The sequence below is a fragment of the Orbicella faveolata genome, unplaced genomic scaffold (genome assembly GCF_042242905.1).
Source record: "Orbicella faveolata isolate gen_17 unplaced genomic scaffold, um_ofav_v1 contig_25, whole genome shotgun sequence".
NCBI classification, from domain to species: domain Eukaryota; kingdom Metazoa; phylum Cnidaria; class Anthozoa; order Scleractinia; family Merulinidae; genus Orbicella; species Orbicella faveolata.
Window position 1 is genome coordinate 28,419,380 of NW_028301553.1, and position 16,782 is coordinate 28,436,161.

The following is a 16,782-nucleotide window of genomic DNA, read 5'->3' on the forward strand; positions in this document are numbered from 1 at the left end:
TTAGCTATCAGGACTAAGGGTTTGAGCAGAAATGAAAATCGCACAAGCATCCACGCGCGACTCGTGACACAGGGGACTCCTCGAAGGAAATTGTTCTGTATCGATTTCCTTTCACTGAGCGGTTTCCATTAAAATGGGAGTTCTTTTAAAAGCAACATGGCCAGCCCATTTCGCTTGTGCTTTCTGTAAGAGGCTGTGGACACAGGATGCTGGTCCGTTACAGACCCTTTTTCCTGCAATGGTATTCGACGCCATTCACACTTTTTAGCTTGCAAACCGTATAATCTTCCACTAAAGCAGGTTTCATATTAACCTCGGAATTAAAAGTCGTCTTTTTTCTAATTAACCCTGGTCTAGACTGTTAATTTGTGTAAACACGTTTCTCTTAAAACACAATAAATAGTCTCTTGTTTTTCGTTTAAAAGAGTAAGCTTGTTTTGTGATGGCCTTATCGATTGTCACGCAATCGTTTATTTCCAAAATTGCGCGACTCTGTGCGAAAAGTTGATTCACGAAGGTCTGCGATCCCTTCGCGGAAACAAAAGATGAGACGAACAAACAAGACACTCATTAACCAGGACTATTTTATTATATTCCTTTGCTACAGAGAAATTACCATGTCTTGCATTGTATCTATACATGTTATTTGACAAGTAAAATTTAAGCAGCGTTTAAAGCAACTTAAACATGAAAGTAATCTTTTATTACTAATGTGTAACACCAAAGAAACTGGTGTATGTAAAAAAAATCTGAAAACTAACCCTAAGTTCTTTTTTCGTCGTCACGCATTCTTCACTCTGTATAACAATGGTCTTGATCGCTTTCGGAGGGAGAATTTTCAAAACATGGCTTGTTCATCATTAAAGCCCTAGGACTGATTTTAAAATTAACCGACCCTGTTTACAGAACTCTATTTATTTATTTACTTAATTAGCCTTACTTAAACTAAGACAACATTACATCTTCAAGGTAGGTTACTATAATATGCTAAACAAAACTCCTCCACAATGTGGGGAGAGGTGACACGCTGAAAGGCTAACACAGCTTTATAAAACCTAACACTCTTACAAAACGTCTTCTGTATCCACAGAATACGAAAATTATCAATCATTTCATGTTTGTGTGTCACAGTATTCATGTTTATAGACATCAAATTTGCTCCCTACATCGAAAACAGGAAAATCACCACCCCAGTTTCACGCAACGAGAAAATAGGAAGTCTCCACCTTGAAAACATCCTTCGCATCCGTCAATTGGACGTCACGCAATGTGACAGTGCGTGACACGTATCAATTGTTTGCTGCATGTACGTCACACTCTTGAGGAATGCCCTATTAAATACGGCAAGAACGTTACGTTTAAAAAGTTCCAAGTGCACCAACAATGGATGGAAAACCACGCGCTTAACGTTGACATGATTATATATTATTTCATCACACTAAGGAAAACTAGCATTAAATTTACTCGAATTAAGTTGGACGAGTTCTGTTTAAGGAGCTAGTACCATTTCAAACGGGGGAACCTTGACCTATCATCAAATCAAACTCGGCCAGTTATGCAAATATTCACGCGTTAGATTGGCCAGAAAAGAAGTCAGTGGTTTCCTAGCAATTTCACTGACCAGAAACGACAACTGCGGACTCAGATTCGGTTCGAAAAAGGTACCTGACAGGCCCGAAAGCCTAAAATTCAGCGTAATATTGGGTTCAAGTATGGTAGTTGTATAAATCAGTGCGCCCTCAATGTCTCTTATAATAAATGTATTACAAAATCTATTTCGTTCAAATGTCCTTGCGGAACGTCTCTTGCGATGAAGCGTTTGTTTGCATTCAGCGTTCATGATGTCAAAGCAGCAGGAGAAACCCTCCAGCAAAAAGGGTTAGAACGACACTGGACAGGAGGCGGGACTCTAAACTGCGTTCTGCAAAACAAGATGCACAAGTTAGAAACGCAAAAAAAATTAAAAAATACACTTAGACTACGAGCAGTCCCTCTTTCGAGTTCTCCGTCGAGCGTGGCTGAAAAAAAGCGTAAGAAGCGAAAGCCTCTGGATGCTTCGCTCTTTTTTCAGTTATTTTCAAGCCACGCTATACGGACTAAGCAAAAAGGGGACTACATTACTTACAAAAATTTTCGGACGTTTCTAGTAAAATTTCGGACGTGTAATTATTGGACACTTAATCGCATTTCGGATAAATTTCGGAGACGGTAATTTACGGGTTCTCCTCGTAAAGGAAATAAGAGCTTGATAGCTACTTAAAAAATTTATTCTGTTTTGTAAATATTTCGGACGCTTAAATTTTCGGAATGTTTTATTTTCGGACACTTTTTTTGTCCAAAATTAAAATCGTCCGCATTTTTGGGCAAGTGACATACTGGAAAGCAACTGAAGAAGCGGAACACAATTTTTCATCCATCAGTTCTTCCTTGCGAAATTTTCACCAAATCTGGCACTCGGGCATCTAAATATGCCGTAAATTATTAAGTCCTTTCGTTTAAATTACCTCCTGGGAAGTTTGTCTGGATGTATCTCTCTCCAGGCAAGCTTTCTCCTCCTTTGTTTGTGGCGATCACCTCAAACTTGTACTGGACTTTGTTGTCCAGATCGCTGAAGTCATACTCTAGTCCTTTTGTAGTGTATGTTATCCACGGGCCTTTCTTGTTATCTTTCTCCACGCGGTATCGCACGGTGTAAGTGACATCATCATCGCCTCCAGTCTCCTCAGGGCGCCGCCACTTCAGCGTGAAGCTGTCTTTGGTTAGCAGAGTGGACGCAGGCGAGTAGATGACTGGTCGCCCGGGTGCACCTACAAAGAAAAGAAAAAATGACGGCTACTTTAATGCTTCGACTGCAACTTCTACATCAACGAAAGGAACGCTTCTTTATATGGTAATGTGAGTACAAGTAAATTGAACTTGGATTAATGCTAAACAGCCAATTGCGAGTTAAAGTCGAAAATTATGCAAGACAACTTCCGAACATTGGTTTAAGACCTAAATACTTCACCTTTCTAAAATAACTCTTCAATGACCATTTTGACCAATGACAAATGAAAACTTTACCTTACTTAGTAAGTGAATAACGTTTCCATAACATTTTAACTTTCAGTACTTTGATCAACGCTGTTTTGTTTACAATCTATTACTGCAGGTCAGCTTATAAGCTCAAGTCTTAATAAGATTACTAAGGAGGTTCCAGATGTTGACACTATGGATGAAACTGTAGTCTGTGTGACCACTTTCATGAGGTACTGTTTATCACATGTGACTTTGACACCTTACAAAATCACGAGCCAGTTGAAGACCATTTAGAAGCTTTCAACTGTTGCTGTAGCATGCCCTATGGCTTATTTCAAAAGTTAACCGTAGAGAAGATCTAATCCTAAAATTTTTGACATTAATAAGCAAACACATGTAAGTCTCTCTTTGTGGGTTTTTTTGTTCGTTTTTTTTTTTTTTCTTTTTTTTTTTTTCAACTTTCTAAGTATTTGTTTTGAGGTAAAAGGCTGCATAGGTGAATACAACTGCCAAGCACTGGCAGAGAGGGCGGGGGGCATGTACCCTGACAACATCATCAAATCAAAATTCTAGGAATTGTTATTTCCAATATTTCCCACAAGAAATGCTAGGTTTTGGACAACACCGAGAAGGGTAATATGAAAATGTCCCAGGCATTCCATGATGTTTGCTCAGACCACTGAACCACTAGCACTGACCTTCAAGAGGGAATTCACAACAGTAAGATTTTTTTAAGGGGTGCAAGTGACCTGGTTGCAGATGCCACTCAACCAGGGCCAGACTAACACATACAAAGATAAGCCTGGTTTCTCAGGCTACTGTTTTCCACTGACAGCTACAGTAGTTAGAAACAAAGACAATGTGAATGGCATAATTATGGTCAGTTATTCTAAAACTCACAGTGTTCTTTAGTCTTTTCGTTTACACGGACTGGGGGGCCCCATTCGGCCTTGGAAGTGGCTCTCAGTGAGATGCTGTATTCAGTGTTATGTTCTAGATCAGTGATAATGTACGATGTTTCATCTCCATCGATGTTCAGAGTAGTGCTTGAATAAGTCAAGACATACTTGTTGATGGGCATGCCTCCATCTTGTTTTGGCCGCTCCCATTTGAGTTTGATACTCTTACAGCTGGGTGTGGCTTTAAGATTTTCAATCTTACTTGGTGCTTCTGAAAATAGCAAAACAAACAAACAAAAAAACATTAAAAGAATTATTACTCCACCTAACACCTCCTTACATCAAATCACCCTCCACACATTGGCCCCATTTCATTGACCAAAAAGAGAATGTGCAAAGCTGAATTAAAACAGTTTTAAAAACGAATTCAGTTCAGTTCACACAGTGATTGATGAAATGAGTGTTATTGGGCAAATTTTCCTTTAAGTATTCAAGAACCCAATTCAACACTCACTGTCTGAAGCAAAAAGCAAAACACTGCACGAGAACATTCAAGGAAGTGTTCTCTATAGGTGTCACATTCAATTACACATCAATTGTTCAAACAATTTTCAGCCTCCAAAATTGGTCACTGACTGGAAACAAGGAATCCTTCTCACCTGCTAACTTGAGTTCAATGGAATAGTTTGTGGTTCCAAATTTATTTTGTGCATGGCATTTGTACACACCAAAGTTCTTCAAGGCATTTGTGAAGAGCTTCTTTTCAGCAACTATTGAAGCATTGGACATGAGCTTTTTTTTAAATCGCATAGTAACAAATGGTTCTGGATAACCACCAAACTTGCATCGCACCCATGTTGGATCACTGTTGCCCAAATAAGAATACACTTCTCTGGGTGAGGCCAGCCCAATGATGAAAGGTTTTGCTAAAAATGAAAAATGCCATTTTTTAAACACACTTGAAAATTTTTTTTCACCAGAGAACAACACACTCTTCATATTGCTACCATGGTTGGAAAGTAAATAGTCACAGAGTAGTGACTACTCATGAAATATGTTTGGAATATTGATTACTATGTTACTACCATCCAGTCCCCAGTACTATTACTGTAACAAGGTAGGTAAAAGTTTAAGTCTGGATACAAGCCAAGAGGCCCATCCGGCTAGAACTTACTTCTGTAGCATGAAGCGACTAGGAATATTTCTACTCCCCCCTGGATGGGATGCTAGTCCATCGCAGGGTTACCTGCAGTATTAAATTCACCAGTACCCATTTATACATCTGGGTGGAGAGAAGCACTGTGAGAGGAAAGTGTCTTGCCCAAGAACACAACACAATGTCCTCAGCCAGGGTTTGAACCCGAACTGCTCGATGTGAGTCGAGCACACTAACCATGAGGCCACCGCGCCTCCACATTAACATTAACAAACAAAATGATAATTGTGAAATATGACAATCATCATGCCACAAAGAAAAAATCTGCCAAAGAAAACAGACAGAATCTGATTCTTTAACTGAGATTCAAAACCAAGACCCCCCAGTTACCAATCGGGTGCTCTTAAATGAGCTGCGAAGAGACTCTTAGGGTGCCAGGTTTGTCACTAGGTTTCTAATAATGTAACATGCAGTCTGCATTTCATTAAACAATGAAAAATCACGAATATGTAGCAAGTTCTTTATTATTAAAATAAATAGAAACAATTTTTATGTTGTAACCGTGGGACAAGAAAACATCTTAGACTTAATTAAATAGTTTTCAGTCCAGGTTCAAATTTGAGCAGTACAGTGAAACGTAACAATTTCCATTTCTTTGCTTTGGTTAACACTTCCCGATTTGACCTGTCTCTTTTCTCTCTCTCCCCATTCCTAAATCTGTGACTTGAAAACCAGTTTCCAAAATTCCAGTCATAAGAAAATGTTGGCTTTTGAGACTCCCTTTCCATCAAAAGTTGTCATGACCTTCCTTGGAAGAGTGGATATTAAATAAGCAATGCTCAGAGGTAAAATACATGTAGAGATTTTAAAGCTCTCGCCTCACAATGCAAGATTCTCATCTCAAGCAAGGGTTGAGCTGTACCATAAGATAGCTTTATGTGAAAAGAAAAAAAGGATTTATCCCCTTACATTCAATGTTAATGGGTATCGACAAATTCTTCACAATGGTATTTCCTTGGCTATCAACAGCAGTGTTGCTCGCTTCACAAATGTACTCTCCACCATCCTGCACTTGGATGTTTTTGAACTCAATTATGCTTTGTCCTTTAGTTTGCTGGAGAAAGAAAACAGAACAAAATGTCTGACCTTCAATATGCAGAAAGCCTCATTAGCAGAGATTGACTATTTAAGCTGCCATATAAGAAATAGAACAAGTGTACTGTGTTTCTAACGAGTTATAGACATACGAGTGGAAGTTTGAGAGAATGAGAAAGGCTATGGGAACACGAGCCATAGGTGAGTGTTTCCACAGCTTTTTCGAGTTCTCCCAAAGTGTTTCTATAACTTGATAGAAACATGGAGAACATGTTTCCTATTTCTTTTAGAAAAAACCACGACAAAAAAAAGGAAAACAACTTGTTAACTATGATTATCAAAATGTAAAATTCTCTTTGCTTGTGCCATCATTATATCGACAGCTCGTGCTAGTTCTGTGTTTCTATTGAGTTTTAGTATAAATCTACTAGCATTCTAGGACGAATGCTGCCCTCTGATTGGCTACGCTAGTCACGTTCTATTCTGTGATAGATAGTGAGTAGCACAGCAGAGTGCGCTGGGGGCCGCTTCTTTGTGTTTTTGAAGTGTCTGTAAAGAGGATTTGGATGAAAGTTTTGAACGACTAATAGATTTATACTAAAACAATTAGGTTACTCACTCTTGATTTCTATGCGTGATAGTTGACAAGGGCGCAACCCGAGTCAACAATCACGTGATAGAAATCTTAGGCTCATAATCTAATTGCTTCATAGAAACACGATTTTTAACCAATCAGTGCACATATTTTCTTAAATTCATAAATTATGCTGGCCGGTCTCCATGGCAGAGTTGTAAATCACGCAGTTGAGAATTTCCTTAGACTTTACACTGTACACTCTAGATCTCCTGTAAAGAAACAATTTGGTTACTTTCTAGTTTCCTTACCTGCTGTCGAGGGTCTATAGCCCCATTTCGTCTCCATGCCACATCTGGGAGAGGATTGCCAGTTGCTTCACACTTTAATTTGTAGTTGTCCCCTCTCTTTAACGATACAGGAATGCCTTGTGTAACAATCTTTGGTGCAACTGAAATACAAAATTAAAACAATTACACAAAATATGTACAAGTGATATCCATTTAAGAAACTGCTGTAATAGCATCCAATGGAGTTAATCTTGACGATTTTGACATGGGCGTTCGAAGAAGTCTAATGGCTGGCAATTGCAGCTGAATTCTAACTACATGTAGAATTATCAAATATTGCTTATGTTTTTCTTTTGTGTGTGTGTGTGTGTGTGTGTGTTTTTTTTTTTTTTTTTTTGACAAAAATTGGCACTTTTGATGACATTTTGGAATGCTTTCAATACTGTAAGAAAAACATGATTCGAAACTCAGTCATAGATAAACATGACTGGCATTGACCAATCAAATGGTTTTAATGTTGAAGGTCACTTCAATTCCATGATTAACTTGTGACCATTTTTCAAAATTCAAATAACACAGCCTTTATAACAATTTCAGTGCAAGAATTTTGATTTAATTTCGAAGATGATGCCTACAGTAACATTCTAAATCCTAAATAACCAACGATGCTTTCAATGTAAGATACAAATCGATCAGTTGGGTTTGCCATACATGTATAACTCGCCTTAAAATTTAACAATTTTCACTCCAGACCCACTCACCCCTACCCCCCTCCCAACCTGGATTCCCAGGGTACTTGACTCCCCCTCCCATGAGAATTTCCAGAATACTATCTGTTGGGAGGCTGGGGTGGATTTTTCCTGGTATCACCAGCCGGAAGGAGGACACTAAATTAACTGATTGAAATACCCGAACTCATCTGGCCCTTATTCCTATGGACACACTGCTACTGCTGTTTATTGCACCAGCACACCACTAGTCCACAAAATATTAATATCAAATCCTAAATTCAAAATCTTTATCCATGACATGATCCTCACCAAACACATCAACCACCTCCACTACAGCACTGGCTTGACCAATCTCCTCTCCAGTTTCCTCAATCTTGATGAAAGCCACGCAGGTGTATTTGCCTTTAGTAAATGACACGTCCACAGATGTAAAGGTCAGATTACACCCACTGACTTGAACATTGCCAATTGTATTAATTTGGTTTCCATCTGGGGAGAGCCATTTGCATTGGGGAGTAGGAACACCAGTCGCCTTGCATATGAAGGAGGCTGGATAGCCCTGAGTTAAATACCTCCTTGGCACGGAGAATGGGTTGATCTTTGGCAGCTCTAAGAGGCAAAAGTGCATTATTCTCATGAGTTCAAGAAATCATGTCTATCTAGAAATCATCCTGGTAGAAAGTGTGCAATAATACAGTTGTCCTTCAATTTGAAAGAAACACAGAACTAGCACAAGCTGTTGATGTAATAATGACAACACAAAGTAAATTCACAATTTTGATAACCAAAATATATAAATGATTCTTAATGTTTTTTTTTTCCTTCAAAAAGCTGTAAAAGCACTCAACAGCAGCTCATTTTCCAACATTATTTCTCTTTCTCCCAAACTGTACTTTCTTAGACAACTGAAAAGGGCTAACATTATGACCAAAGACCTTACAACATTCTATACCACCTGCATCCACCCTTTTATGGAATACGCATGTGCAGTCTTCTACCATGTCCTTTTTGAGTACCACTCTGGTGAGCTTAAATCTCTACAGAAAAGCGCATTCAGTATCATTTTTCCTTTGTTGTCCTCTGGGATGCTATGTCAGCAGCAAAACCTAATCAGCCTCGCAGAACCCCGCCGTGCTATATCAGCTAAGCTTTTTGCAGACATATAATAAGCAATCAAGATCACAAGCTATGCCCCCTCCTACCCCCACCAATCGTGCGTGTTAAGAACCTTCACAGTGTACGCCCATTTCAGTTGCCCACATGTAAAACGAACAAGATGAATGATTGTTTTGTATATATAGTCACTGTAAATAGTTGTTTTAATTTCTTGGTTTCACTTTGCATTGTTTCTTAAGTTATTTAATATTTTGTAAAGTTTCTACACAATTCAGTAACGTACTGCCACTGTTGAAACTCAATAATTAAACTATCTGTTATATTCTATCTATTCTAGACTTCAACTTTTTTTATAACTGGGTAGAAACACTGAAAATATTCTCTATTTCATAACTTAAATGTGCGATTTTTACTTACCCACAGCATACACCTCAATTTTAGCATCTTGCTCCAATCCACTTTGTTCAACTTTACAAGTGTAGTTGCCTCGATCAGATTTTGCCACCTTGTCTATTTTCAAAGAGCCATCATCAAGTACACTCAGGCGGCGATCAGAAGCAGGGTTCAACTCCTTACCATCCTTCTTCCATGTATATGTTGGTTTGGGATAGCCAGAAATGCCAAGCTTAATGGTGTCCACATTTCCAATTCTGATGTGCTGAGTTTTGGCAACCGGATCTATATTAACTGAAACAAATTACGAAGGCCATGTTACAAACAATGCATTAAAGTATTTGACTTTTGACTTAAAAAATATGCCCGGATATTTGTCTTTGGACATTACCTGTTCCTTGAAGCTCACAGTTTTTCCTCAAGCTTTGCTCTTGGAAAACTGTTTGCTTCTCAGAACAGATTGTGTAAAAAACGCAACAGAAATCTGAGCATACTGTCACGTCAAATGGTACACTATGTATATATAGACTTTGTACTTACAAGCGACATGTACAATCAATGTTTCTTTGTTGCTGCTTCCACGACACTCGTATTTATTGCTTCCGTAAGACACTTTAACATCAACAAACTTAAGCTTGTGTTCATTTCCACTACTTTCAACTCGAATATCAGCTGATGGTGAAGTAGTTATTTTGCTTCCACTTGGATTGAACCAACCAAGGAAAGTCTCACCAGTCACAGTACACGTAACTGACACTGTTGCTCCAACTTTGGCAGGTACAAGAGGTAATGATAGTTTTACATCCGCCCCTGGAACAATTCATAAAGGACTTGTTGTTAGCAGTGTGGAAGGCATGGTGGCCTCATAGCGAGTGTGCTTGGGTCGGGGTTTGAGGTTTGAGGTCCAGGTTCAAGCCCTGGACAGGGACATTGTGTTTTGTTGTATTCTTGGGCAAAACACTTTACTCTCACAGTGTCTCTCTCCACCTAGGTGTATAAATGGGTACCAGAAAATGTAATGCTGGGCAGCAACCCTGGGATGGACTAGCATCCCATCCAAGGGGGAGTAGAAAAACTCCTAGTCACTTCATGCTACAGAAACAGGAGATAAGCATTGGCCTAATGGGCCACCTGGCTCGTGTGCACACTTCACCTTTACTGTTAGCAGTATGACTATCAAGAACATAACTTCGAAATGCCAACAGACACTAATGAAAGCCTAACATGATAGTATAGATTTGATATTAATCCTTACGATACTGTGTAGCACATTAAAGCTAACAAAGGGGTTTTACCATAAGTTGCCTTCATTAAGTTTTTATCTCAAATGGAAACCATTGGACAGACTTTTTAAATTTCCTCTTTTTCAGAGGTTCAACATGAAATTTGGACTGGGTGAGCCAGGATTGTCAAAGAAGACCAAATCATATCTGAAAATGTCCAAAGATTTTAAGGGATGTTCTGAACATTTCCTCAATAAATGTTCTGAACATTTTCTGGTTAGTCATTTCCCCAAGATGTATTTGTGCCTAACAGAACCAGTCCTAATCTCCTTTAAAAATCAGATACTCAGGAGAAGTGTAATATAATTTACACAAACTTGTGTTAAATTGCCGATCATGTTCAAAGTTTTCTTAAGTGTGCCCTTGAGGCTGTAATAGCTCAAATTGTTTCAGCTAATTTGGTCTCAAAGCATCATTTAAGGAGCAAAATTGAAGTTTTTGACCAAAGCCATGAGACCCACAGCTACAAGAGCTGGTTGGCACAAGAGATGCTCGGTATAACACATTGAGGACCTCCCAAGGGTTTTTGGAGAACAACAGAACATGGTCATTTATTCCATGGAAACAGGGATTTTTTTGGATCCATTTCACTTAACAAAGGGATATCTCTACCTACACTAACTGGAATCTTGACAAAACATTTTAGAGAATAGCAGCATTAATAAACAGGAAACAGGTATGCCCCCCCCCCCCCCCCCCCAACAGAAGCCCTCTATCTTGATGAGATTTGATCCTCCGAAACTCTAGGACTAAAGAAACTGCTCTAAAGGTGCTAAGTGGCCCATCAACCATACCATACTCAGCTGTGACAGGTGTTAAGGGGTTACAGCCCTTATTAGCAGCCCTAGATATATATTTTACGTGCTTTCAGTCATCCACATTTTCATTGTTTCAATTATGACAGCAATAAACCATAAACCTGCCATTTTTTTCTGAATATCAGATGTCAGATTTTTATCCTGGTAAGGTTTTGATTTTGGAAGAAGACTCTATCACATTCAAAGACATCCAGAAATTTTTCGTGATGGTGTTTGGAATGAACATCCAGTTATGCAGAAAATTGGACAATTGGGGAAAGTGTACCATCATTTACATAGACTTTTCTTTTCTTCCATGAGTTCACATTTACATATTTTTGAAAGTTTGTAAGTTACAGCTGTAAAGGCTAAAATCTTTCAAAGATTTTGGTCTGTAAATATGAGTAGGCATGAGATCAAAGTTTTTGACCTGACAGCATGAGTCTCGAGCCCTAAGCATGAGAATTGGCTGGTGTACAGCGATATCCTCAGAGAGCCACTAAAGGCAACTTCAGTCACTTGCATGGATTGTATACTGTGACACATCATTACTAAGGCTACTGCGTTGAGTTCTTGGGCATAACACAGTGCCTCTCTCTAAGTGCTCGAGAGTGGCCCTGTGGTAGGCTTGCATCATATCCAGGGAGAAAAGAAATGCTCCAGGTCACTTAACAGTACACAAACCAGGATAAGCTTTAGCGGTATAAGAAACCTGGCAAAATAAAGACTTGACCTTTTCTACCAATAGTGGGTGCTACTAGAGGCTTCATCAAATTTATTTTAAATCACCTTTTGAAACACCAGTTCCAACTTGAAACTTTGATCTTGACCGACAAGCTAAATATTCTTTTGACAAGTTTCTTCTGAGCTAGAGACAACACTTTCAGCTTCCACAACTTGATTGAAAACTTAATGTGTAAACCCTATGTACACTTTCCTATTCTGTTCTGCTATTGTCAATAATTCTCCCCTTTTACTATAAAGCAGCAATTAAGTAAGTCAACAACAGCAGCATACAAAACCGATAGGTCATCGCCAAGTCATTACATAAACCTTCATATATCTGAGTTATAGCTTGCGATTAGGGGTTCGTTTAGGAAAATAAAGTCAACAAGTTATTTCTTTGTCCATGGTTGGTAAAGGCCACCTCACTTTGGATGGTATTTGCTAGATAGCAAACTTTTAAAAGGAAAACTCTTTGTCCAAAAAACCTTTCAACAGGAAAATATTGTGGATCATAACAGGAATCCCTGCAAAATGTTTGTAACACACAGTATTTACTACAATATAGCAGCTGGGGTACTTGGTTTAAATTTGGGAGCTCCAAGACAGAAAGGAATCATACTGGAGAGATTTTACCTGGGATGGGACACCATTTTTGCAACAAAATATAATATTGATAAATTTATTTTATATCCTTCTTGCTCGAAAAAAAAAAAAAAAAAAAAAAAAACACGTAAAGTTATCAAGGGTTAAGGGCAGGTGAACGCGTTTTATGTTACAGAAAAACGGAACAACTGTTATCTCAATTTTAGGAATTGGAAATGCCGCCGTCAAACATGGATGTAAAACTTCTTGGAAAAAGAGGGCCCAAAAGAAAAGTTTAAAAGCTACTATAGGATCCCATGAAAACGTAAACAATGTAAAACATTCCTCTTGAATGAAGAAAACCATGAACTCATTTTTAAAATTCTTAAATTCATGTTTCAATTTGATGATACAATAGTGATGATGACATTCCAAGTGTGGCTGCATTAGGACGAAATCGACAAACTCGTAGATTTCAGGTCTCTCTGGAAGCCATCAGAATATATCTTCCTAAAACATGCGTCTGTCGCAAAAATTTACATTACAAAACGTTTGCGAATGCTGCCTTTTTGATCTGCACAGGAGTAAAATACAGCGAACTAAGAGTAATCCTTTACACGACGGGATAAATATGTCAGCGTTTACGATAAGGAATTCGAAGTAATGATTGTTTAACAGTTCAGCCGTGCGGATTCGCACAACTACAACGCTGAGGTATTCCCGTGTCACTTTACAATGACGTGCTTTGGCTTAATAATTCGAAGCATCATCCTTATTACAAGAGCACAGCCGATCAACACAGCTTATCTGTTGTGAATGTTTTATAAAGGCAAAATTTGAAAAAAATTAGGAACTGTTTTTTTCGGCTGCAGAAACGCTCCTCACATGAGAATTACTGTTAATTTATAACGCTGTTTCTTCTACAAGTACAAAATGAAATTCTCTAACTCCAGCGAAATGGTATTCCAATTATGTGATGCAAGACCTAACAATAGCTACTGCGGAAACAAAAACAACCGCATTTTCTCTGGTCACGTTTGCCCCAAGCTAAAAGCCTTCAGTGCAAATATTTAACCGGGATGCTTTATTTTAAATGGAGCGCAAACAGAAAAACACGAAGAGAACTTTCTTAAAATGGGAAGCCTTTTGAAAAATGTAAACTTCTTGTTTTGACTTTCAAAGGAATACTATCACAGACATATTTACGCTAGCGTTCAATGAGTTGATTGGAAATACTGCATTGGTTTGGAGTGTTTCCACTGAAGTAAAACGCAAGACTCCCATTTACACTGAATACAGTAAAAGCATGATATTTTCGCCTAAAAGAGCTCGGCTCAAAGGTGAAATAACTTCCACTGCGCATCTACGGACTTTACCTCCGGAGAGCGATCGAGTCAAGACATGTTTTCCAGCCTACGAAGGGGAAATGCGCAAAAAAGAGCCACTTCTAGCCTTCAGAATCTCAATTAAAGCCTTGTTAAAGCAAAAACAATTTCTAACGAGAAGCAAACGCTAGTCTGAATTTATAATTTTTTCTTCTAAACACACAAGATCTAACAAAGAAATGTTGCTTTATGGTGTGAAATATTTGTAGCATGACAAAATGTCCGTCGACTGTGATGACATGGCAAGCCTACAGCAAACAATGCTTTTAGTTGAAAACAGAATAAGCAAGACGAATTTCAACTGTAACTGAGTCTTCATATTTTACGTGCGGTTTACAAAACTGAAACAAGAATGGAACAACCCTATTCTCTCGCACGCGTTCCGCGGTGTAACATAACACTTCTTTACAACGTTTGCGATAAAACGCACTTCGCTGCGCTTATAACGGCGTCAGTTTGTAAAATGCTATATACTCGATGAGATTTTCTGTTTAGGTAAAGGAGTTTCTCATCTCAAGAGAGGAATTAAGAAAAATCTTAAACGTTCGAAAGAAAAAAAGAAAAACAGACGATCGCAGATCGAACAACAAAGCTCAAGGAAGTGTATGAGCGCCGCGTTATTCTAACCCCTTAAGGTGAAACTCTTTGGGCGTTCACGAAGTTTAAGTCTGCCGTAACGGTCGCAAAACCACTGCAGTTCGGCCAAAATATACACTCTCTACTCTTGCTGGAATATGAACGGCGAAAACAACTAGACAAGGTCGTTTGACGAATCACCATCAAAGGAATCTACGTGCAAACATATTAATCCAAAATCTCCCGCCCTTTGCTAAATCCTCGTCACATAGCAGAAAATACACACCGTCTATCCCTTGAAAACAATTCTTAAGCGCTCGCACAATTATCACGAGAGACCTTTTCAGTGGAGGATTCATTTCACTTTCGAATTGCATAAGCAGAACACTGCAAGATCACAGTATACAAAATTAAAGAATACTCACTTGCTTGACCGCAAAGAAACGCCATTGCGGCTATCAGGACGACACAAAATCGAGACATCTGTGGTTCTTCTCGGGCAACGCGTAGACAATCTCCTCCACGTCTTAACTGTAATGAATATACGAGATCTCGGAGCTCCCAGCGTTACTGGTTTAAATTCTAGTAACTATGAAGGGAAGGCGTCGTCTTGGAATACAACTAAAGATGGAATGACGGCTGTAATCGGACCCTTCAGGAGTGTCGACTTTCGTTTACCATGTGTATATAAAATGATGACAACCCTTCCTGTTACAATGGGCCTGATGTTATTATTGTCAGCTGTCACTGGGAAAAGATCGACAGAAGCAAATCACATGCGATGATTTCCGAGTTTAGTTTTCGCACAATCGCGAGGAAAAACTAGGTACAGAGACAATGCCGAATTTCAAATTAATGACCGCTAATTCAATCTCCGAACGGTTCAATCGATTTTATATGCGTTGCTCTCAAATGCTTTTAGTGTCGACAGTAAATATTTAGCCAGATCGGAACACACATGTCAAAGTTAATAGCTAAATATTGTTTCCAACTGGGAAAGCCAGGTTTGAAAATGGATGAGTGGCCCCTGTGAGGATTTTGAACAGTTCAAGTTATCGTGATGTTTACGTCGGCCGATGTCTGATTTGACAGGATTAAGACAATTGTAAAAGAGCAAAGATTATCTTTATCGTCGATGCTTTCTTCTGCGCGCTGCGATGCTGGAATGTCACGGGCGCGCCAAGCACCTCTAGTTCCTGGAAATTGCATAAACAATGAAAATGATTTTAATTATATCGTCTTTTTGTCTGAATGCATTTCATTTCCTTGACGTGAAATTAATCTTGAGGTGTGAAAACAAGCCCCAATAAAACCCGCTATGGAACAAGAGGTATTCGCGAAGATTTGTAATGATGAGCTGGACTAAGCGTACTTTCTGCTTCAGAAGGGAAATGAGAAAATTTTGTTTGGGATTCGACCTGTTTTGTTTGCAAACAGTGTGTGCGTCATGCGAGATCCCGTTTGTGGACAATTTAAACAATACAATTTATGAGGTAAATTTTAACTGGAATGCGGATTGATCCCAAGACAAAAGAAATTATTTCTTTACAGTAGCAGGTTATTTTGTGCTTTTCAAGCTGTGTTGGGCGGTGCGACGATATAGAATGCTTGGCGCCCTTGGGTTCTAAGCCGGTCTGTCGGTATGTGGCTATCCTCCGCAATCCTCGTAGATTGCCCAGGTACGGTTAGGGGAGGCTTTTAACTGATACATTATGGCAGAAACTAAAAAAAAAATCCGGGCGATCTAGGAAAACAGCAAATGTCGAAACTCGCTTGACTTGTGCGCTTATCGCTATGCTCTGGTTCACCATCGATGCGGTCCGATAGTGGTTTGATAAGTATATCACGATGTTTGGGTTAGGAAATTATCCTGCAGTCTTTCCTGTCAAAGCGAACGGAAATTATTGCTCATTTGTTTTTGTTTCACCCTTCCAAAAATATGAAAACAACAGCGGAGGAGAGAGATTTGTGCTCAGTCATCCCACATGAGGCCTCTTGCGTCTTGTGCACGAGTAGCTCGCATCTAGATGAGTGTATTTTTGGCAGTCAAGTTGTTACTACAATCACTTCCTTTGATGAGCTAAAAATGTCCTCATGTTTCGCGTGCACCCACTCCGCACCGTCATCGTATTTTGGATCGAAATAAATGTTTACCTATGCC

General features: G+C 39.0%; 1 protein-coding gene and 1 long non-coding RNA gene across 3 annotated transcripts; one reads left to right on the top strand and one right to left on the bottom strand.

Annotated features, from left to right (window-relative positions):
* Positions 1-567: 567 nt before the first annotated feature.
* Positions 568-15,310, bottom strand: LOC110041451 (neural cell adhesion molecule 2-like). Its single transcript, XM_089293466.1, has 10 exons — positions 15,047-15,310; positions 9,813-10,082; positions 9,297-9,566; positions 8,073-8,372; positions 7,054-7,193; positions 6,043-6,187; positions 4,577-4,843; positions 3,919-4,188; positions 2,505-2,807; positions 568-1,921 (listed from the first exon to the last, which is right to left on the bottom strand). Exons 1-10 carry the CDS (start codon positions 15,102-15,104, stop codon positions 1,845-1,847), a joined length of 2,100 nt encoding a protein of 699 aa, XP_089149592.1. The 5' UTR covers positions 15,105-15,310; the 3' UTR covers positions 568-1,844.
* On the top strand, positions 2,756-3,423 carry LOC149109772 (uncharacterized). Of its 2 annotated transcripts, none has more exons than XR_016208390.1 (2): positions 2,756-2,890; positions 3,152-3,423. It is a non-coding gene; the product is annotated as an uncharacterized LOC149109772 (long non-coding RNA). The 2 variants fall into 2 exon arrangements; XR_016208389.1 differs by having other exon boundaries at positions 2,761-2,895.
* Positions 15,311-16,782: the final 1,472 nt, after the last annotated feature.